The sequence below is a fragment of the Anguilla anguilla genome, chromosome 7, assembly GCF_013347855.1.
Source record: "Anguilla anguilla isolate fAngAng1 chromosome 7, fAngAng1.pri, whole genome shotgun sequence".
Lineage (NCBI taxonomy): Eukaryota > Metazoa > Chordata > Actinopteri > Anguilliformes > Anguillidae > Anguilla > Anguilla anguilla.
Window position 1 is genome coordinate 49,174,258 of NC_049207.1, and position 24,637 is coordinate 49,198,894.

General features: G+C 42.9%; 1 protein-coding gene across 2 annotated transcripts in view; it reads right to left on the reverse strand.

Annotated features, from left to right (window-relative positions):
• tfec (transcription factor EC) overlaps positions 1-23,628 on the reverse strand; it is a 48,656-nt gene extending 25,028 nt beyond the window's left edge. For both annotated transcript variants that reach the window (XM_035426967.1, XM_035426965.1), the window contains exons 1-2: positions 23,501-23,628; positions 14,306-14,530 (exon numbers count right to left, since the gene is read on the reverse strand). In XM_035426967.1, the coding sequence (XP_035282858.1) occupies positions 14,306-14,500 (195 nt within the window). In that variant the 5' untranslated portion in view covers positions 14,501-14,530; positions 23,501-23,628. The remainder of the gene's footprint in view (positions 1-14,305; positions 14,531-23,500) is intronic.
• Between the last annotated feature and the right edge of the window lie 1,009 nt (positions 23,629-24,637).

Genomic DNA, 24,637 nt, shown 5'->3' on the forward strand with positions numbered 1-24,637 from the left:
TGAGACCCTCTCCACTGACACTCATTTGTAGGGGGGGAAGTGCTTATCAAAAAGACATGTTTACAATGTTGAATACGTAACATGCAAGTAATTTCAAACAGGGAACACAGTAGCTCCCAAGAGAGGTCCAGTGCAGCTGGTGCTGGTACTTGAGGGATGGCATTCGGAAATGCTATAAAAACATTAACAAGTCTGGCTAAGTTGCGAACTTGCTTCGTGAAACCAAAAATCCTGGGTTTTTCACAAAATATCAGCAAACTGATCAGGTTAACTCGTACTCATTAGCTATGTATGTGAAACAGGGCCCTGGTATAGACTTGAGTTAAAACAAACAAAGCAATCATGGGGAGCACAGGACCCCCATAAATCTGTTTCTTAAAAAAAGAGGCAGAAAACCAGGCAAAGGTCATGGCTTCACAAAAATCATGCATGCACTGATGAGGAGTAAAAATTGATTATTGTAGCACAATAGTCTCCCAATTATCAATTAGTAACAGCAACTGGTGGTCGTATGTCATTGGCAAGTTGGCTTTTTGAATTTTTCTTCTCGTTCATTTGAACCTTCACTGGAGCGCAGACATGGGCGGTCTCTGAAGCACAGAGGCTTTCAGCTGTTTGTTTGGGACACAGTGAGTGCTCTCTCTTAACCGCCCGAGCCTCTCCGGTCCGGAATGAAAACCGAGCTCATTCATGCACTACTACAGCGCTATAAATACCCTGAAACAAAAGCGCTTTTGTGCGACCGTGCAAATCCTTCATCGGCGGACGGCGGACGGAAGCATGAACTTTCTCTGGAATCGTGCCTTTTTTTTTACCTCCTGACATTTTTTGTCCACTTTTTCAGATATGATGAACTACAATTTTATAAGTTAATAATAGAAATCTTAATATTTTTTTCTCTAAAATTCATTTCGAGATCAACTCGCCAATTGTCCCATTGGCTGCATATTTGATCAATATAATTCCCCGAGAATTTGCTTAATCGGCTGCGTTGCATTTCTAAACCGGCTAGATGTTAGAAAAGATGAAGATGCATGGAGCGGCCACGGTGCTGGAGACCCAGAAAAGGCTGAATCACGGATACAGCAGGGGGAGGAGAGGCCTTTTCTGCTTCGGTGATTTGAGTCCATATTTCCTAACTGCCGCCATGATCGAGACACCAGATAGTCACAGAGAAAATCACAACTGGATGGGCGGACCATGATAAACGAATGGCTCCATTACCCATTCAGATAGAGTGTCCGCTTTCTGAATTATGCTCCTCTAGATCTCTGAAGATTGATTTGAGACAAAGTGTGCATGCTGTTGTTTTGTGTGTGTGTGTGTGTGTGTGAGTCTAAGATATACTGAGGCAGGTGCGCTTTTTTTTTTTTGTCATTTGCAATAGTTGTTGACAGAGAAACATCTATGAAACAACATTGGAATGGCTCATTTACATGACTCTAAGATGAGTTAACGCCATACACTAATATGAGATAAGTGGGAAGGGTTATTTTTTTTCCCCATTTCAACTATGCGTCTTTTCTTTCGGTCTATTTACAACAACGGGAGAAATTTGAAGTGAATGTGAATGAATGAGAATGCTGTTTAACAACGACTACTCATTAATTAGCTCGACAAAGGACACTTGATGTTTAATGAAACGGAAATTTAGCAGGGTGCCCTCGCCGAGACGCGGCGTTCTCGATGACACAACTGCGGAGCTATTCGTGACCGCGGCGTGAGGGAAGTTTCGGTTAGCGCTGCTCCGGGGGAGCGCGTAGTCCCGACATTCCTGAGATTTTTTCGGTTGTAAACTTTTTTCTTTTTTTTTTTTTTTTTGCGCGGCTACGGCGTTAGCATGATCTGATCTGGAGAAGAAAGAGCCCGCGTGAGGCTAACGGGGGTAGACAGTCCCTCTTTCATCACAGCAGGCAGCCCTTTGGACCAAAAGAAAGACTTAAGGTTCGTTAGGGTATTAATTGCTTGACATGGCATTCCCAGGTATGGAAAATCCTTAAAAAAAACGTTTCACTTCTTTTCTTTTCTTTTTTTTTGTCTCCAAAGTTCTGAGGTGTTTGACAATCTGATATGTGGAATTTTCATTCCTAGCAGGACACCATGCAAGAAAATTTGCGCCTTTTTTTCCCTTTCTGATGACAAAGGTAATCCAGCTCTAAAACCAATGTTGTGTTGTCTCTGGAGCAAGGGGTTTCCAATCTTATCCAAAAATTGCCAGTGTGGGTGCACTAAGATACGTGATTCTATTTATCAAAATCTTAATTGAAGACTACGACTAGCTGAATCAGGTGTCATAGTGCTGGGCTAAAACCAAAACCTGCACCCACACCAGAACTTTCCGGATAAGACCGGCAACCCCTCTCCTCTGGAGGAATGTGCAAGAAGTCCAGTTTCTGTCAACCCAACAGTCTTTTCTCCGATTGTGCCCCAGGGCCAATCAGATTAAGCAGTGCTCGATATCTGCGTTTCTGGGCTTAATCACACGTGATTTAATGTCTCGGGGCCCTGAATCGCGTCCTCTGACGTCCAGGCATCTCGTGAATTCGGCCGGCGGTGCCTGCGGGCGGGGAACAGTCTCTCAGTGTTCCCGTGTGGAATGCCACAGCACACGCTGGTGCTTTTTGGGCCGCAGGACAGCCAGAAGCCAGATTGCTGCTCTCTTAACTCTGCTAACGCTGCCCTTTGCCTGTGAATCTTCACAAGGCTTTTACCTTTGCTAAAGTTGCGATATATTTCTTGACTAAAATAAGCCTCATCTTTTTTTTCTGAGGAGCTATTGTGCTTCAAAAAGCAGAGATGCACGCTATTGTTTTCAGGTCAGAGTCCATTTGGACCCCGTTCAGCAAACATTTTTGAGCCAGCAGAACCATTATCAAATGATTTAATTTTAATAAAGTTATGATATTTTAGCATGTAGCACTTTTTCCACAATAGTTTTTAATTGTGAGTCCTGTGGAGGAAGTATATTGTGCTATGCAGACAGGCACTGTCTGGGACGCCCAAGCACGGGTCTTGCGATGGATTTTAACACGACTTCCTCCATGCGCATAGGAACTGAAGACGTGTGCAGAGGAAGTGAAGACGTGTGCAGAGGAAGTGAAGACATGCGCATAGGAAGTCAAGACATGCGCATGGGAAGTCAAGATGTTTGCAGAGGAAGTCACAACATGTGTGGAGGAAGTGTCATGCGAGCCGTGCATGTGAGCCGTGCCCGGCATTAAGGCCTGCCTCAGTCACTCAACAACTGTGTTGTGAAGCTAATGCTAACGCTACATCTAACCTGTCAAGGTAACATAACATAACATAGCATAACATAATGACGAGAACAGGCCATTCAGCCCAACAATGCTCGCCACTGTCCTACCACTAAAGGGTACCCAGTGCTCACCGTTAACCTAGAAACTAGACAGTATTTACAGTAGCAGCGTATTGAGCCCGGTCTTGAAAACCCCCAGAGTGTCTGCCTCTACTGCTTGATCTGCCAAGCTATTCCACACTGTGCCTACTCCCTGTGTGAAGTAAACTTGCACCTGGTCACTGGGCAGGGGGATAGAGTGTAAAATAAATTTTTTTGATTACCCTTATCCCACCACACCCCCCACCCTCATGATCAAAAACAAGGAAATATCATGAAATATTAAAAATGAAACACCGTTCATCTGTCGTCAATATTTAGCAGGCTAATTCACTACTTCTAAGATTTTGAGAAATGGCAGTTTAGATTTACATTTAGTCCAGAAGTGCAGTTTATCTATTCAATTTTTTTTAATATATGAATTTATTTTCTATTTAAATCATTGTTTTGTAAAGTACTTTGGGCTACATTTGTGGATTAATTCCATTATATAAATCAAGGTATTATTTTACATTTATCATTTATAATCTTATTTTAACAAAGTGTCTATCTTTTTATTTATTGACATTATTTATTTCAAGTTTCACGCTGTGAAAATGCTTGCGCCCAGCACGAGGATGCATCACATTCCTACGGGTCACAGTGACGCCGCTGCACAAGACCAAACACCCTGACCAACACTGCATCCTCCACTTTTTTCTCTTTACTCTAGTTTACCGCCATTTTGTACACGCTCTTATCCAGAGGGGCTTGCAATGTAAACACAAGCGTATAGAACAGAGATCAGCGTGCAATAATTCTCCAGAGGAGGAAAGCACACCCCAAAGAGAGACAGCACGTGCAACAAGTGCAGACTTGATTGACAACTTGTCAACGACCCTCCTGAACTTTTAACTAAAGTTACACAAACAGGAGCAAAACTACTCCAACGAGCTCAATCCTCATCCGTGATTTCAACCTTCAACGAGCCCTTCTGAGCTTGTACAGAGCTAGCATCATTGCACATCAAACCATTTTTTACCCACGTACATTATTTCCATTGTTTACAGATCCAACACTGAACACATGCCAGAATTAAACCAAACTCGCCATGTCAACCAGCGCAAAAAACACTAAGTAGAACAGCAGTACAGAATAAATAAAGAATTATGCTTTCCTAATAAATCTAATTTCTCAGCCAGTTCCTCTGCCATATTCCACCGTCCCTTCTACGCAGGCATATCGAATTAACTCACCTGTCCGTACCAGTTATATTCCAACATTTTGACAACGAGGGAGACAAACTGCTCTCAATTTTTCTAACAAAAAAAAAAAAACTCTTCTTCGCTCTTCTTTCTTCCCTCCGTCCACGCAAAAACCACTTTCCCCTCCCGTCCAGGTCGACACACGTCCAAAAGGGGGTCTGCCTCCTCCAGCACTGCACGGGCTCCAGGCCTCGGCTGCACGAGCCTTCGTGGAAGCGTTGCCCTTTTAGTGCTCGGACCTGTTGATAATGAACCTGAACCTATTATTTTGAGTCAATGAATTGAAAGAAATGGGGTTTAAGAAAGCAAGCCACAGGGCCAATTACCGGCATTCTTTGATGTATTACTCGCCGGTGCTCGCCAAATCACTCCTTGCGCTTTTGTCTTGATCCCTTGTGTTATTCATTAATTATCGTGGCGGGGTCGAAGGTCGGGTGGCTAATTGCGCGGACGGCCTAGCGTGGTGGGGGATTCTCAGAGCACTGCCACCCTCCCTGGCTGTGCCCAGCCACCTTGCATTATGCCAATTAATCCAATTCTTGGCATTTTTTTGTCCGGCCTCCCAGCTTCTCTTTCTCTTCATGTTTCATAATCTCTCTCTCTCTCTTTCTCTCTCTCTCTCGTTCCCCTAAGCTCTAACGTTTTCATCTAGAGGCTTTTGGGGATGTGGAGGAGCTGTCACGTTTGTCTTTTTCTGATCCTCTTGGGGGGAGGCTTTGGGGGGTGGGGGGCGTAGGGTGTGTTATTCCATCATTCTGGCCCACTGGACACTGGTGGCATCAGCCCAGAACCGAGATGGTCAAATAAACCCAGAACCCCCCCCCCCCCCCCCCCCCCCCCAAAAAAAACACACACCGCCTCTGCCCCTTGTCATTCTGAGACCCATCCAGAGCCCACCCCCTACACACACATACACACACACACATGCACAGACATGCACACACACACACACACACACAAACAAACACCTCCTAACACCCACTGCAACAACTATGGCCTCCTACCCCTCTTACTCCTTTGTAAGCATCAATACTCGATACTGACTGACACCCACTCACTAGTGGTGGATAATTCTTCTTAATAATAATATTTCCCAGTGATTACCCGTGCTGTGGAAGTGCTGTTTCTATTGTTTGGTTTTGGTGTCATTTGCAGTTTAGTGAAAATGTTTTCTGGCCTTGTTCAGCCGCATGTAGTGTTATGGACAGCGCATGCCCATCAGGCAAAGGCTATTCACTGTCTGTTGCTCAGGCTAAGGGGTACGGCCTGAATCACAGTGGGAGTGAGTACAGTAGCGGGGCACCTGTTGACAGTTGGCCGCTGACATGTAGCTCGAGTTTTGAAATCAGTGAGTCATAGAATGTTTCGCCACCTCCGGATTGCTGATGCCACAAGTTTTGCCAAGCTTTCCATTTTCTTGCTAACGAGGGTGTTTAAAACACAGATGTGCGGATGTACAAAGTCGGTCAAGAAGTCATCTAGCTATATCTAGCCATTTTACATGCTTTATGATTCATTGATATGGTAGCAAGGTCCCTGTACTATAAAAGTGGATTCCTGTCTTTGACTTGGTTCTAGTGTCTCACAGATAACTTCTGTCCCTCTTCTTGTACAATTCCCTTGGTTTTCCTTTTTCTGTTATATTTCACACACAAAAGCACACTGAGATACTGTTCTAGTGCTCGGATGGGCCCACAGTTTGGTATCCGTTAAGGCCCTGTTCTATTGTATGGATTGAAACCATAGACGGGTATTTGTTAAGGCACTGTTCTAGTTCATGGATGGAATTCATGGTCTGGTATCTGTTAAGGCCCAGTTCCAGTTCTATTACATGGATGTGCTCCACAGTCAACAACCTATGGGAGCAGATCAGGCTAAAATAAAAATAAAAATTTTTTAAAAAGCATGAAATTTTAAAAAGCATAAAATCTACAGCAGACCTTGAGCAGGTCCTTTGGGATGAACAAGATCAACCAGATAATGAAGAGTTAACACGATGAGTCAAGTCTGACAGTAAGGAGTGGGTGTAGAGCCACAGAGGAACTCCTTGTGAAACACAGTACAAAAGAATGATTATTTCCTGAATGGTTATCGGCAAGATTTTTCACCACTGAGAGAGGGGGGGAGATGCACTCAGAACAGCAGCAAGGTGTGTAGGGGCGGCGTTGAAGGAGAGTCGGACAAAGGCGGGCGTTTTCCTGGCATTAAGGGTTTGCCAATTGAATGATTTCTGCCACCCAGACGCCCGTTAATTCCGCAGTTCCACCGGAATTTCGTTATCAAATAGGCGAATTGTCGTGAGAATGTCGTTTCCTGCCTCAGCGATAAGGGCACTGCACTGCAGAGTCTTCTGCCCCTTCCCAGAGAGGCGAAGTGAAACTCAGGAGAGGATCTTAGACATACAGCCGCAGACAAAGCAGCCGTATTTAGCGTTTACATACTGTGTTCTGTCATCTGAAACATTCAGAATTACACTATTGTTATTTTACAGATCTGGAGTCAGTTATAATGTGTTCTAAACTTTGACTCATAAAGAAATTCTAAATTCTGACCTCACAAGCCCAGGTTGGAGAAGTGAGCCCAAAAAAACAATTACATTCACTAAATTATACATTTCTGAGTTTGAATTCAGGACAAATTCTGAAGGAATCAGTCCTATGTAGTCAGTATGGTTCTGCATACATTCAGAGCTTGCCACAGGCATAAACACTTAATGCAGTTATTTGGGGCGACAGCCATTCCTAGGCCAGACAGTTCGATTTTCTATTATTATTATTTTTGGAACACTTTGGGGCCATACAGCATCCTTGTGCAGAGCCCCCAAAACCCTAGGGCCGGCTCGGCATACATTCACTGAGATTATATAACTGGAAGGCTTTGGCTTTAAAGGTGATCGATATTACAATCCTGGTGAATAAATGTCAGGATTTCAGGAGCTTATAATTAGCTCAGTTAGTGATGTTATTTTACTTTAAGCTTTTATAATGCTTTGGCATATTGTAATAGTTCAAAGAAATCAAAGCTATTCACAATCCAGAGGTTTAACCCTTTGGGGGCACGAATTAACATTCATGTGATTCAAAAAACCATGGACTTGATTCAATAAACAATTTTGTTTCTTTACAAATCTGCCTAAAAAGTCTAATTGTCAATCATTGTGAAGAAAAACAGAAATGGTTGCTCTTAACTATATGAGTAAGTACCTACTTAAATTACTCCTATCCGAGTAATAAGGTCATCAGGTATAACTTTAATGTTCTTTTGCAGTGCTGATATATGGATGCACTGCTGTTTTTTATTTATGATCATTCATAATTCCAATATAATATGGGTGGCAGTGTAGCATAATGCTTAGGAAACTTGGCTTGTAATCGACAGGTTGCAGGTTTCACTCTGAGGTAGGACACCACAGCTGCGACCTTGAGCAAGGTACTTGAATTCCTTCAGTCTATAACAAGCTGATATAATGGATGAAAATGCAAAAGGCTGCATGAGTCACTCTGAATAAGGGCATCAGCGGATTACCTGAAATGCTCTGTAACGTCTCCCTTTGTGGTAAAAGTATCACAGAGCATCTCAGGTCACTCTAAGATGCAATAACACGAGCATATTAAATTAAATTAAAGGCGACCTACTGTTGACTGTACTTTCTAGGTTTTTTTTTTTTTTAATTTAGTTTAACTTAATTGAGATTGCTGTACAGACTGTTCTCTCTACATAAAACATATGGGGAAAAAATTCTCCACAAAGTAAAGGAATGCTGAAAGCTCTTCCTGTCTCTTGGTGCCACGGAAGACATCTCTAGAAACTACACAAAATGGGTCCAAACTACAGAAGACTCAGACGTATCAGTGTGAGTGTGGGTTTGCTGACCCAAACAGCAATTATTAATAGAAAAAGGACATTTTTGCACCTGTAAAACAGGTTATAAAACCTGTACCCGAACATATTCTGTATGTTAACATTTTATTGAGATTCACAAATCTAATGATAAGTACTGATTCCTCTGTAGTGCTCAGTTGCCTGCAGTTTTATCCTCATGTGACCCAGTAGAAAAAAAGTTCAAGTCTTTTCAATTTTTGACACAAGACGAGTGTCTTGGATGACAGAAAAGCATGTTGTGTAGAAAATATTGTCAAAATATGATTTTGTTTTTGTTGAAGGTCACTTGTAGTGTAGGTGTGAGCATAATAGAATATATGGTTCCTAAGTTAAAGCCAGAGACTCATGTCCTCTACAGGGGTACAAAAATGAGTCGCTGGCTCTTGGGAGGTTAAGTTTAGTCGCTGGCCTGTGAGAAAGTGAAGGGGATGAATTCCCATGATTCAGGTGGGTGGCTGACACTGCGGTGATTTGAAACGCCATGATTTGATTCGATTCAATGATTCAAAACCAGGAGGAGGGCATTATGAAGGGATGTCGGTCGATGCCAGTTTTTAATTGCCGTTCTAATTGAGTTTAAAATGCAGAGGCGTTGGCCAGGGGTACGGCTAACGTGGTTAAGCTTGATTAGAGCACACGATGTACCAGAGATCAAGCCTGTGCCACAGCGATCTGCTGGACACTGGGGACAGCCTGACCGGCTTCATCTGGCAAGGGCTTTGTATGGGACAGTACTGTTTTAAAGCAAAAGAATCTGCCTTTTGTTGTCTTTCAGCAGAGCACGCTGAATTAAAACATGGATTATATGAAAATTATATTTGCCAAACGATCACTGCTAATCACTGGTGACCGGCTGATAATAGACACCTTGTTTTCCTTGTTTTGCTCATGAATAATGGAATGTTAGTGGAATTAACTCCCAGTAAAATTGCCTGATTTGCTTTCTAATGCAACATGTACCACGTATGTTTATACTTCCAGCATAAAACAGGAAAATCTGCAGTCGTACATACAGTATCATATCGTATCTCATAAATATCACTTTTTTATTAATACACAGTTATATTTCTAGTGTTAATTCACTCTGGACCCAAATATACTTTTTTAGAGCTGACCTAACCCTAACACTGGCCATTTTACTGTGCACCAAGTAAATACCAAAGTATTAGTCAAGCCCCGTCTCTATATGGCCCAGACAAAAATGACTAAGTCCCTTGGTACAGATCCCCTCCGCTGACATGAAGCTCCCCCTTGCACAGCTGTGCACGGCCTGGCGTTCCCTGCCTCGTAGTTTCCCTTTGAGTCGCATTAGTTCCTGGACTCGGTTTCAGTGAAAGAGGCCGCCGACTTCACTCAATTAGCCCTAATAGGATTAGCCGCTGGTATGGGCCGGGAGGTTTAAATGGGAAAGGAATCTTGGCAGACACCTGCCGCAGGAACGGCAGTAATCTCATAAAGTCCAGTATGCGGGGCCTCCTTAATGGGCCGTTGATTCCAAGGGGGGGCCTGCAATTTATTTTTTTTGCGGGCCCCTTGCACAGCTGCCCAAAATGAGTGGTGCCTCTGTCCTGGGCCGGCACGGCGGTCGGGACGCGTCCCTGAGTACAGGGGGTGATGGAGAGGAGGGGATGGGGTACACGTTGAAATGTCCAGTGTTAATTATATATCACGCTACATATATATATATATATATATATATATATATATATATATATATTCATTGCTATTAAATATATTTTCAATTATATTTATGATATATATTTCATTCTATTTTTTAAGCGTCATTTTAGGAGGACAAAAAACATGCATTCATTTCCGCTATGTGATCTTGCAGGTACACATGCTACTTTTAAAATGTTAGCCAGCACTTTGACTCACATGTAGTCAGGTAGATGCACTTATGTTCTATCACACTGTGAGTCACACTGGGTGACTTACTGTCTGATAAATCAGTGTAGTGTAATGTGAGCTTTGTGTCTTCACACAAATACGAGGTCTGAGCTGTTTTCCTCTCTCTCGACTGTTAAAAACACCTTTCAGCTTCAGTTACCAGCGTCAGGACTCAGAATGTTGAATGCAGCAGTGCATGCGCTCAAAAAATTACACTCATTGGATGATGACTTAATTAATTTGATGTTTTCCCGTTTACTGATTATGGGAGGGGTTAACTGTGCGTGAGATTGCAGCTGTTATGTCGATGTCACAGTAAACAGATTGGATCTCCACGCCAAGCGCACTCACACAAAAAAAATAATAAACACAACTTTTGTATTCACCTCCTTAATCGGTCTTATTCATTACCGTGGTTCACAGTTTGCTTCAGCCTTACATAGTTTTAAGATGGAAAAACCATGTGTTGTGACAAGCAAAAATGAAGATTCTAATTCAAACTCTAATTTTTTTTTTTTTTTAAATGAGTAACACACATAACCTCACAAATCCATAATTATATTGTACAACCTGGTTATTCTTGGCACTCTTTGAACAGGTCTACCCCTGTAGTCACTGAAGGAAATTTGAAATTTAAAATTATTATAATTTTTTATTGTCTTATTGTAAAGCCTGTGGCCTGATGATGATGATGATTATTATTATGATTATTATTATTATTATTATTATTATTATTATTATTATTTGAAGCCAGTGTAAGATACAGGCAAGAATATATTTAATAAACAGAAAATATCTGACATCTGCCATGCAATATTACTGTGCAACAGCAGCTAGACAGAACAGGCAAAGTCTCAATAACAGTTTAATCAGGAATTGAATAAGAGGAAGATGACAAATATTCTAATGACATAGTTATTCTATAAATGGCGTATATTATGACAGTATGGATATCATTAGAATACCGCAAAAGATGTCCTTTTGTTTCCCTAATTTAATTACATTTTTATGTTTAATTGTTTAAAACAGTTTTTTATCTGTTCGTAGTGCACGTAGTTAAAATTGTGCTAGCGGGATCAGAGAGAAACCCTATTTCCCCCACTATACCCACCCCCTCCCCCCTCAAAACTGTGGTGAAACAGTATTGTAAAGCTTAGCTAACTCAGAGGTTGCAGGTTCAAGTCCCAGGGAAGACATTGCTGTTGTGCCCTCGAGCAGGGTACTTTCTGTAAATTTCTTCAGTAAAATATCCAGCTGTGTAAATGAGCATCTGGTAAATTCCAAAGTGTATGTACGGTAATGTCATGTCGTGAAAGTCGAAAATGATGACTGGTTATAAGGTCCGTTTCCTGTCACGGCAAAATTGCACGTTGAATCAGTTCTGTTTTTGGAGTCCACGCTTCAGGATGTATCACAATCTGTCTATTTCTGCTGCAGAAAAGTTGCCAGACAGACGACAGTCCATTCGGAAGTCTATTCTGTTCCTCCTCAGTTCCTCCAAGGCCGGCCGCCAAAATTTCTCTGTCACGTTAATCCTATTAGGTCTTATCTACCATGGTGATCTCTCACATTTCTGTCCTCAAATGACCCTCGATACAAGGTGAATCTGGGAACTGAAACCACTGTACAGTGTTGACTTATCAAGCCTTGCCCTGTGAATGTTTTTTTTTTTTTATCGTACCCTTGTAGACAAAGAAAGAAACCATTCCTGGAGCACACTATATTCTCTATATTACTCTGTATTATTGGACCTTTAATAAGATATAAACATGAAATTATTTCATAGTACTAGCCTGTCTGGAACTCTCGGTTCCATGATTGGACAAAGAGCAGTACACCTTATGGAGATGTCTCCCCAGCACATTCTATCGCCATGGGAACAAGAGTTGTGGACATTTTATTTTTTTCATATTCAATTCACGATTAGAATTTCAAGTTCAATGCCTGAACTGGCTGACTGGAAATGGAATTGACAGCCAACCTTTCATTTACATTACATCACATTTCGGAATTTGGCTGATGCTTCTATCTAGAGACTCTCACAAAAGTCCATTCAAAATGGTTTAGGCACAGAGCTGAGATGAAGGTAAAATTATCACTGTCACAGCTGATAGTAACAGTCAGCACGTAAATCTACAACACAATGCTCAGTGCCATAGTAGGCATAAGACGGAACTTGGGAATGTGGTGCTTTTTGTAGCATATGGGTTTATAGTGGATATAGTGCTAGATGTAGCACAGTGAAGGCTAGTAAACTCTTGATAAATGTTCAGCTAAGCCATTAGCTAAGCCAGGTTTCAGCATGTACAGAGACAGGTGTATTTTCAGCCTGTGGCTAAAGATAGACAGTGACCCTGCTGTCCTGGCTGTGGTTTTTTCGGGGGGTGGGGGGCAGGGTGGTAGACAAAGTCGTAACCAAGAGGAGGGACACTTTAGGGAAGCGACAGGGGCCCAGACGGGAGCTTTGTGGGTGCTGTGTCCTCCGCAGCCAAGCGCCAGTGAGGTTACACCAGAGAGCTGAGCCTGCCAAGATGGGTGGTCCCTTCCAGTCAGCAGTGACCGGACTCTGGGCTGTAAGGTAACCCTCATCCACCCCCCCCCCCCCCCCTCAGCCCGGCTTCCTCATCCTCTCAACGGCCTGCCCGCCACAACGCTGCACTGCCGTCCGCTGCACCAGATACAAATCCAGCGGTTTTTCTTTCTCTCTCTCTCTCTCTCTCTCTCTCTGTCTGTCTCTCTCTCTCTCTCTGTCTCTGGCGCTCTCTCTTTTTCTCTCCCCCTTTTTCTCTCCCCCTCTCCCTGCGTGTTCTCCAGATGTAACAGGTCCCCCTCTCTCATGCTGTCGGGAGGAGAGCTGAGGTGGGGAGTGGGGGGCAGGGAGGAGTTGGGGGTCCAGCCCGTGTGCCGGTGGCGTCCCAACGGACACGGTGCACCGCCATCTGAGGGACGGAGTGCAGCGGGGAGACAGACGAACCGCGTTTATGAAGAGGCTTAGCGGCCTGTGAGCGCGTTCTGCCCGTTACTCCGGACAATGCCGTCGAACAAACCGATGGGGGGGAAGAAGGGGGCTCGTAATTAAGGACCCTCGGAACACAAAGGGCCTTGTGGGTGGCATGGGCTCTAACGTCCCGACATCGGTATGTGCGCGTTAATCACATTATGAGGTTAAGCATAAGCAGCCTTAAGGCTCTGGGCCCTGCTTGTGTCTTCGGCTACTGCCTCTCAAATGTTGGTTTGGGATGATAAATCTAATTTAATTTTTTTTTTTAAAGGACTGATGCCTGTACAGGGTTGACCTCTTCAGCTGTACTCTCCAGCATAACACCAGCAAGAGCATAATGTAGAGTAATCCATCTCAGTTCATCTATAAATATACAAGTTGCTTTTTGATTGGTTTCCCGATAAGAAAACATTAAATAACAGCTGCATTAAATTAAATATATGAGATTGGGGAGTTTTTTTCTTGTTTGTGTGATTTACTTCCCATTGGGAATTTTTGTTACTTCACTTGCTTGAGACCTGGTTTTCACCCAGTTTTTCTTCTGTTTCTCTGTAAAGTGTCTTTGTGACAGTTCTCTGCAAAAAGCACTATACAAATAAAATTTTTAATTTAGTGTGTGTGTGTGTGTGTATGTGCGTGTGTGTGTGTGTGTGTGTGTGTGTGTGATATGCTCACTACCATGTAGAATCAACTCTAGTGTACATTTAACTCTAATAGAGTACATTAGGCCTCCATTGGACACATGTAAACTACTAGAGCCCATTAGACACTAGGAGATTAACAGACTACTGCTGCTGGACTGGGCAGAAACAGAGTGAAATTAAGCAGACTGTATGATTTAAGAACACTTGTCTCATAAGTGTCCAGCGCAGGCCAGACGTGTGAAGCAGTAGCCTGTAAAGAGAGTTTCGGATAAAGGGGGGCGAGCTCTACCTTCCAGGGCGGCTGAGGCCTCTGCCACGCTGGGGGCCACTGTCCATAAAGGGCCGGTGTGATGGGGGCGTGAGCTTGCGGCAGGGGCCAGGGGCCGAAGCCGGGCCCGGGGCCCCAGAATTCCTCATCCTCCTCTTCCTCCACGCAGTTCCTCATCAGCTGTAGGTGGACCCCGCCCACGTGGGTATGGAACATGGCCCCTTCCGTCTAGCCCGTCCCGTCAGACTGTACAAACACAATGCGCGTTAGGGGGGGGTGGAGGGTGGAGGGGGGGGGGGGGGTCACTGCCAGGGATTTTGGGCCCCAGCATGGCAGAGATCACCCCATCCCTGCACAATTATAGGTACATTTTTTGAAGGCCCCAGTTTGTCAGAGGGCCCTTGGAATCGTCCAAAGTCCTGTCCACCCCCATCCCCCATAGGGCACTGCTGGATCGTGAACGGTGAACCCAGTGCAATCTGGGACACACACTGACACTGGCACAGAAACTGGCACAATGCTATAAAATATGAAGAAACCCAAACCCCATATAGCTAACCAATACTGCCGAGTCACATAACAGCACTTCAGTTCCTATCATGCAACATCACTGATTTTATTCCTTAAATGTGATTGGCTGGGTACATCTTTTTATGAGCGAATAAATTTTTTTAAGGTCACTTTAAAGGCCTTTTTTTAATGCTATTGGCAATGCCGGATATTTGCCAAATGGCTGGTTTGTTGAATGCTGTGTACTATATTAGGAGCTTTTTTTGCCAGAACCTCCTTCAAACAATCTATTTGTTTTTCATGTTTGCGGAAATCCACTGAGATATAATTAAAGTGAACTGAAATGGTAACAAACAACAGCATGTTCCCTATAAACCATCTCAATTACTGTAATACACTCAAAGACAGTTTATCTACAAACCAGATCATCGTGCAGTTTATAGGGGGGAAATCTCTTCTGTTGGCAGACATTTAAATGTTATCATTTACAACTACCGAGATTGACTAACAATACCGAACGTGAAATTATTGCTCACATGCTTCTGTATAACAACTAAGCGTGGTCAGTCAGCCCCATTCTATTTACTTTACCGTGAAAAGGTATTTGCCCCTTTTCTGATTTCCTCTATTATTGCATATTTGTCACGCTGAGCTGTTTCATATCTTCACACAAAATATAAGGGAAACTAAGTAAACATAAAACATTTTTTAAATAATTATTGCATTTATTTAACGAATCATTTATCCAGCTCAAATCAGTTCATTGTAGACTCTTGACGTTCCAACCCTTATGAGAAAAATCACTCGTGAAATTTGCCTTTTCATATTTGTAAATTACAATGTCACATGTGAACCGGACATTTTCACACGTGACTGGATTTTCTCACATGTGAATGAAAATTGAAAATAGGTTGCAATGAGTCATTTGCATATGCACCTTTTCACATCCTGACTAAAATATGAACTACAATTTTCACATGAGAAAACAAAACATGTGATTTTTCATCTTAAAAGTGGGTTATTTTTATAGTTCATGTGTACTTTTCATGTTACATTACATTTTAATTTGCAGACGCTTTTATCCAAAGCAACGTACAAAATGAGCATTCTGAAGGGTACTGGGTGTCCACATGTGGTTTTTCAACACGTGGCTTTTGAAAACATGATTATGATAAATCAAAACTGAAAGAAATCACTGTGAGGTAAGACTAAGGAAATATGGGAAATGTTGAACTGAGTGAAAGCAGAACTTCAATGGTGGAACAACAGCACATTTAACACAAATTACCCTTCCAATATCACTACAGTTATATGCAGTATTACAAGTGTATATATAAACTCTCATTTTGATTGTATGGATAAGAAGCCAGCTTGTGTTCATTGCATACTGTTTGCTTTGGTAATCGAAATGTACACAGGAAGAGAATGTGGAAACACGATCAATAACATTGATCAGTGACTATTACAGCTTAACAAGTCTGTGTGATTGCAGGGGTCTTCAAATCGTAGTGACCAGCCACTGAGGGGTGTAATCTGCCTGCATGTCTACTGTTAAAATCCCTCTTCAGAAACAGATGTGCCAACAGCCATCACACACATTTACTTTCTCTTTCATACAAAGTCACATTTTCAGTGCCAAATGAAGTACTGTTTTTACCAGCTTATGAGTCCAAAATGTTGAAAGCGTGCTCTATCTGAGTCAACACCTAGCATTTCTCAGAGTAATGTCTGAACAAGTCTTACCACCCCAGTAAATTCACACGAGTTATCACCTAGTTATCTGCCAGGTGGGCTGCCAGATCCGTGTTTTATGAGTGACACACATGGACAGACTCACTCAGATAAGTGCGGGGGGGGGGGGGGGGGGGTGTTTGGTATTTGGGACATAGGGTGACCTGGGACATCAGCCCACTGTGAGATACACCTCACCCCTACCTCACCAAAGAACGCCCAGCACGCAGAGCTAGCCTGCGTGGGAATTATTCAGAGCACTTTCGCGGGGTCACGGTCAGGGCATACCGCCGCTTCACGTTCGCCAAACAAGGGGCTCAAAACGAACACACGTCCCGCAACTCGAGACTGAGGACCGTCACCTCCGAAGCAAAAAACCCCAAACAGGCAAACAGGAGCACGACGGACCGTCTCTTTAAGATGAAGGTGTGGCAGGGGAGCACTCAGAGGCGAGCACAGCCTGCTCTTCGCAGGTGAAGAGATTAGCAGGCCTCTCCGCCTGCCAACAATCGTGTGCTGGTGCGAGCACTTCAAAAATACAAAAAATTATTCAAAAACTGATTAAGTCTGTGTGCTGCACTGCCCCCTGCAGCTGTATAAGTGCCCAATAGTAGACACTGTTCACATTTCTGGAATAAATGGAAAGGGAAACAAACTGAGCTCTGCAGTCTTGTCTACATTCCAGGCACAAACACTTGTCTTAGAACACTTGTTTGAAACAATGGCCTGTGTCTGGTCTCCCAGTCTATGCCTTCTCTGTGCAGTGTACAAATACCGGCCATTCTTGATACAGATTTCTCTGCCCTAATGCTAATGAACACTTAGCAGATTAATTAAAAAACTGACATTTGACGGGAAAAGCAGTCGCTCTTTTGACCTCCATTGACTCAAGTGACTTGTTTATCAATAAATCACCCAGGACAATGATAATGGTCTTATTTATGACTGATTTGGTTGGTCAATTCACAAAATGCTTCAATTTGAATGGACGGTTCTAGAGATTAAGATCAGAGAATTGTGTCCCGCACAGGGGACAAAAATGGCGGGTGTTAGAAGGTTAAAGCATACACGTTTGAGAATAAGTAACACAATTAGACCAACATTGTCTGTATTTTTGGGTGTATCGGGGCCAAGATGCGCATGTCAGCCCAGGATGCCTCATGCTGCGGTAAGCTTAGGAAACGCGGGTGCAAACTGTGGCCATTGATTCTTGGAACAGATGCTTGTTTGATTCTTTTCCGCGGTCACTGTCTGGAGAGCTATAGAGTTGTCCTGTGGAGAGAGGCGATTGTATCTGGAGAGAACACGGGGTTTGAGAGACAGTTAACTATGCTGAGACTGAACACAGACCGCAAGCGCCCTTTGAAAGATTCATCCCAGCTACAGAAGAGAGGTTTTCAAGGTAAAAAAAAAAAAAAAAGAAAGAAAGCACCCCTCCACACTTTCCGCGGCCGAAGCACCAAAACGTCTTTTCCCGAGTCGGACACATCTGAACCCCTCAGAAGATCTACCAAAAAAAGAGCGTTGTCACCGTTAAGACAGTCTTTCCCCGTTCCTGCTGCGGGAAGTGTGTGTTGTTTTTCTGAGTGGGTCACAGACGGGTGACCCCAGTCTGCTCATTAAAACCTTCCCAGGGACGTTTCTCCCTGAAGCCCTCGGCCTCCGGTTCCTTAGGTAGCTGCTTGTTTTGATCATGCGCTGGTGACAAAAAGCAAACAGCGCCTCTCTCCGCCCATCTTTCAGCAGCCCGTCAGACTTTCAAGTAAAAAAAACGCCGCCTATTTACTTGCTCTTTTCGTGGCTAATTCTCTCTTTTGTCCCGGGTGCCTCCTGTGAAGCGCGTAGCTCGAAAGCTGAAAGCTTCTCCTCTCGCCCCGGACTTGAAACGCGGAGAGGATAATGAGGAGGTCACCCAGCGGCAGGCCGCCAGCCAGCCGACGCGTTCTTTTCACCCTTTGCATTTTCCCAAATATTAACTATATTAATAACGGTCAATGTTGCATTCATTCACAATGCGTGATCATGTTCATAAGACTTGACTGTTCAGAAAACATTCCAATTATAAGTTATTTTTGAGTCGCGTTTTTTGAGCTGTGAATGCAGTTCAGAATCACTTCAGAATATTTTACTTTCCTCCACTGTGCATTACGTTACCAAAATACGTTTGTTTCTACATAGCCATTGTAGTGGCGGCTACGGCGTAACGTTTATGAATGTACACATTGTTACATTGAAATAGCAACTGTAAAACATCTTTGCAGCCATATTTTCAGCACTGTTGTCCACGGAAGGCACACCATTAAGTGTCCATAGTCACAACTGTAAGTACAGAAATACCTAGTTCATTCATTTAGCCTACCTTTCCCCCTCAGAGTTCTGTCTCACCCAGTGAATGGACCAACACACTCAAAAGAAGTCACGCCAAGGAGGAATACAGAACAAGTTAAAAACAATTTCACTCCCTGGCAAAAGTATGAAACAATTTTTTTGCGTCTGTTCCATGATTTCCCCTTGACCTGTTACCTCCCTGGTATTTCGCAATCAGCTTGGATGGAGGTCAATGGGAATGCACGTGCGCTTGCGTAATTGCGCGGGGCCAGAGAAGCCGACTTCTTTCTGCTTAATGAATGGATTAAATCGCTGTCTACCTCAATAGGCAAATAGTGGACATGCATGCAGTATTCGTGGGGCGAGGGTGAAGGATTTCCCTCTGATGCTCTGCAACCACGCTGAAGTTGGCTCCCAATTCGGAGTTACTCGCTCGAAATTGTCGGTCTATCTTAAATCATTTGCGCCGTGCAATTGTATGCTTTAAACTAATCACATTCCAAATTCCTATGCAAGACAATACAGGCTTATTGAAAAGGGGACATTTTGGATTGCATTTGCTCCCCCAAATTTAAATTTTTCGAACTTTTGACTTGTGTTTATGACAGAGCAGGTCCTGATGTACCTCTCTAAATTTTCTATGTAAATCAATAGGCTACATGCCTATTGAAAAAAGTGACATTTTTGATTTTTCTCAGCAAAATTAAAATGTCGAAGCATGTCGTAGCCTTTGTAAATGCACAAGAAAGACCACGAAAGCATAGGATCGCTTTGCGCAAGAAATCTGAATGTGGACAAGCAACTTCAACTCTGTATAGGCTGTTTTGGGACGTAACGCATAGTGTTGTGTTTTTCGGTTGGCTTAGCGCTAATTACTGTCCAGCCCCTGAAGGGTGGTTAACAAATAGCGTATTTAACTGTCAAAGAACTGGGCAGTATTAGCGTGCACACCGCTAATGTGAAAATACATTTCTGAAGAGCAATCAGGGTGCGCGCGCTCCCTCTCTCTCTCTCCGCCCTTCAAGAGAAGGGCATTATAAGTGCTCTCCTTGTACCACTTGTATTTCTATATTTTCTTTCCGTGGATTTGCACACCCCCAGTGCTTAGCCGCCCTCAAGAGACGGAGATTCCTAGCGAATCTCGTCGCCTCCCTCTCCCTATACTCTCATTACAGTTCAGCTCAGTGCCGAGAGCTAGACCTTATCAGTGACCTGAGCATTTTTCTCAAGGTAAATTCAAGAGCAGGAACCGCATTATGTAGATCATTAGACAGCTCAGACCCCACTACATAATGTGAAGATAGTGCAGTTTTTATTTCAGTGCGAGTCTTAGATCGTGTGGATCCGTAATGTACTCTGTTATTTTAATGTCATAAGTCTGATGCATGCGTTGCCAACTAAAACCGTATCTATGGCAAATTGTACACACGTGGTGCATATATTGCATATGTTTGCAGTAACGCACACACACACACACAGACGCATTCAGACACACAGATGCACACTCACTCACACACACACACAACTGCCGATGTCCCATAAATAAGATACTCTGGCATATCCGTTCATTCGGCTGGGGCTGGCATTTTCGAAAAATTACCACCAGAGGTCCTCAGTATACCGCATCTGCATGAGACATGAGGCTTTTTATTCCAGCATACATACTTATTATTGACAATGATCACAATGCTGAACCCGGTTGATTTGATGTGAAAGTCTAAAATGTAGAATTTATGAAATATTGAAAGAAAACCATAATATTCATAAAGGGGGGAAATACTTAATTTTGGGGAGGACCCCTTTGAATTCCTTAATGGGTCCCTTGGGGTCTCTGGAACCCAAGTTTGAGAACCCCTGGGGTAGATCTCTTGGCTCAGAGCATGATGGGATTGCTACTGCTATAGCATCATGCACCAGACACATCTGAGAATTCACCAGCTCATGAACATTCAACAGGAACAGAGAAACAAATACAGTCCTTCGGTTGACCGGCTCAGGTATTGTGACAGAAAAACCCCGAAGCCCCTTCAGAGCTGGAATTACCCATTGCTGGGTTCTGGCAGAACGGTTAGCCGAGCGTATCGTTTAATATCGCCGCGCGTAACTCAACATTTATATTTGTGCTTTATCATTGTGGTGTAGAAATTCCCCCCAGACTGCCCTGCCCTCTGACTCAAAGGGAAATATGATCAGTCATGTGTTCTGTAGTAGCTGCAGTCTTCTGCACGCTACGACTGCCGCACTGCTCGATCCGTTCTCCTGAGATAAAAGGAAGAACTTACTGCTTAGAATCTTGAATAGTTTTAAAAAATAACTGATACCTCAAAAGGCATATTTTTTACTGTGATAATAATGTGATTAAGAGCCGGGCAGACAAACTAAACAGGCTCTCTCCACGCCTCCCTCTCTTCCTCTATCACACTGCACACCTCCCTCTATCCCCCTGCACACCTCCCTTTCTCTCTCTCTCAGACTGCACACCTCCCTCCCTCTCTTACTCTCTCCCTCTCTCTCCCTGCACACCTCCCTTTCTCTCTCTCTCAGACTGCACACCTCCCTCCCTCTCTTACTCTCTCCCTCTCTCTCCCTGCACACCTCCCTCTCTCCCTCTCCTCTCTCACACTGCACACCTCCCTCTCTCCCTCTCTCTCCCTGCACACCTCCCTTTCTCTCTCTCTCAGACTGCACACCTCCCTTCCTCTCTTCCTCTCTCCCTCTCTCCCTCCCTTTCACTGCACACCTTCTTCACTCCCTCTGTTCCTCTCTCCCTACACACCCCTCTCTCTCTCTCTCTCCCTGCTCACATGACAGTATCATTCCCCTCCACAGCCATTGATACAGATCTTTAATCTTTAAACCTCCTACATTCTTAAAAACACTCTTCAGAAACCACAAAGTCTTGTGGTTTCTGTTGACATGGTGCCACTTCTGCTTTTCCTCATCCCTCCAAGGCCATTAATTGAATGGAACTTTAGGCTGGATGTATTGTTCATTTTGTCAAGTCATTCCCAGAATGACACAATCACTCATGTGCCCTCTGTGGCACACAGCCCCACCGCCCCCACCGCCCCCATCGCCAAAAAAAAAACCAGACCACCCGACGCCCCCGCACGCATTTGGGCGTGTGCAACAAAACCCGTTTCCCCTCCAAAACACACAAACAGCCCGCGTGACAGTTATGCAAGAGCACCGCATCAGAAGTCCGATGGAGTTTCCTATAATTATAAAGCAAAATATCTGGTGACATTTCAGAAAGAGGAAGAGTCCATAAAAAGGAGCAGAGTAGGACTTTCCTGCTGTGTCACGATTAGAGGAAGTCCACAGAAAACAAAAACATTCGCTGCACGCCGATGTAGGACTGCAGCTTTGAAAACAGTTGTCACGGTAGCGACTGTGGTATCACTGTGGAACTTGGGTCAGAATCTCACATGCTAAGGAACACACCAGCATGGGTTCCTTTGCTGACCTGAGTATTGCCTGGGTCTGTGTGATGTGAGGTGTGGTCCCAGGAAGAAGTGTGAACCTTACATTAATTGCTGCTGTAAAACACTTCAGTACAGAGTTGAATGTGACTGGGGGTCTCCTCATGTGAATTTGCTGGGTATTTCATAGAATCCATATAGTTTGAATAAGCCAGCATAATTCAGAATTAGATCAACCATCTATTAAGTGTCTGATATTACTGTGTGATTGAACTGACACTCTAACTACATACATGTATGTGTGCATTTGTGTATGTTAGTGTCTGTGTGGATGTGTGTGTCCGTGTACAATCGTGCCAAACTTCAACTGTAAAAATTGAATTCAGCAATTTCCCAATTAAGTGGCAATTTCATAACAACGGACATGATACAAACATTGCTTGTTATTTCTGTGATAATTAAACACAGGCATCATCAATGTCTATGTAGGTGATACGTTACTGTACATGATGTGCTAATCCATTCAAAAAAAGAAAAAATATGTAATTAGAAAAAGTGATCATATGATCATAATGTTTGATACTGTAAAACATTATATGGAAACTGCTTTGAAGTCAGAGATACAGTATTACTGTAATGCAGTATGTATGAACGTATATATAAAAGCATGCAAAATTATATAAACATAAACCCATCTCAAGTTCATCACCAGAACAGAACTTCGCAAAAAAGTGATAGAAAAAGAAAAAGAAGAAAACAACAGATACAGTCTAAAAAATTATCCTCTATGATATATGTCTATGTTGCTGAAAAATATGTCTGTGGTGCTGAGAATAGGCTTCTGAGACAGGCAACCATGAGAGGTTCTACTATTTTGGCACATTCAGCTAAAATAATAACAACAGGATGGCATGTTCAGCTGAAATAATATCATTGCTCTCTAGAAATAGGAAATGGATTAAATACGCATTTAACTGTCATTATTAAATCTAACAGAAGGTGAAATTTACTGTACTATACACACTTCCTTCACTAAAGACCGTAGATATTGTTTGTACACTTGCAAAAATAAGTGCATATATATTTTTATAAAAATGCAGCAAGAACTTATTCACTCTAATACTCAATTTGTATTGATATTTGAGTGACTCAGCAACATATCCACGGTGTCTGATTATGACATTAGCCGTTAGCATTAGCTGACACAAGCAAGTAAACGTGTTACCTTTCATCAGAGGGACAGCGGACATGGTGGACCAGGAGCGGAGTCTATCTCTGGCTGTCAGCATTTTCAGCACTGTGAAAGGCCTAAATATAAAGCACAGCCTGTTTCCTCTTTTCGCTCTCTAGAGCTGAGCGCAAAGGGAAGTCGCTCTGCCACCTCCTTCTTCGCACCTGGCTGTGAACCATGCTTTGCATTGATTCTGATTATTACCAGTATTTTGTACATGTCGAGTTTTCGTTTCAATTTTTTAATGGACTGTTTTTTTCAAGGGTGTTTAGATAAGGCAGCACAGGCAAGGGAATTTTTTTTTACATCAGACAACCTGATTTAGGTTTTCCAGAGGGTAATTTTAGGAACAATAGGCAAGTGCCTATCGCACATTATTTTTCACGAAATAAACTGCAAATGAATATTCCTTATACAAAAATAAAAGTGTCCTTATATAATATATTTAATTTAATTATTTAATAATATTTAATTGATTAAATCACTAAACATGTTGTTAAAGCAGAACTTCAAATCAACTTGCATTCACGAATCAACAGAATTAAACTCTGTAAGGCAGTTTTGTGTGTGTGTGTGGGGGGGGGGGGGTTCCAGCTGTTTTGTGTTTTAATCAGGAAACTAAAATTAAAATGTGTTGTGTGCATCATTAATTGGACTCATAGTAATTTTGTTGTTCTGCAATAATTTAACTACTGAGACTAAATCTGAGAGCTAAATATACTTCAGTGGCTGCCTCTGTGCTATTTGAAGTAGTAGGTGATCATAATAACAAAAATAGGGAATATTTTAGTTTTTTTTAAAATGACAGACTTTCACATTGAGGCAGACGCATCCAAAAATATCCACATTTGGCTGAGTCATTTTAATCAGCTGATACAGGAGTCCTCATGACCACCGCACACTAGCAAGGTTCTCCTTCTTTAACATGCTACAGGATCCTACTTTCCATACTGAAGACAGAGAAGAGCACAGCTGTCGTGAAACAGAGGCTTTATATATTTTACAGACACTGAAGGCATGTGATCTCAAATATACAATGCAAATTGCTCTATTGATTTGACACTGAAAGTTTTGTATGTGTGCGTGTATATGTACAAAACTGAAAAGGTGCGTTCTTGGTTCTCCTGACAA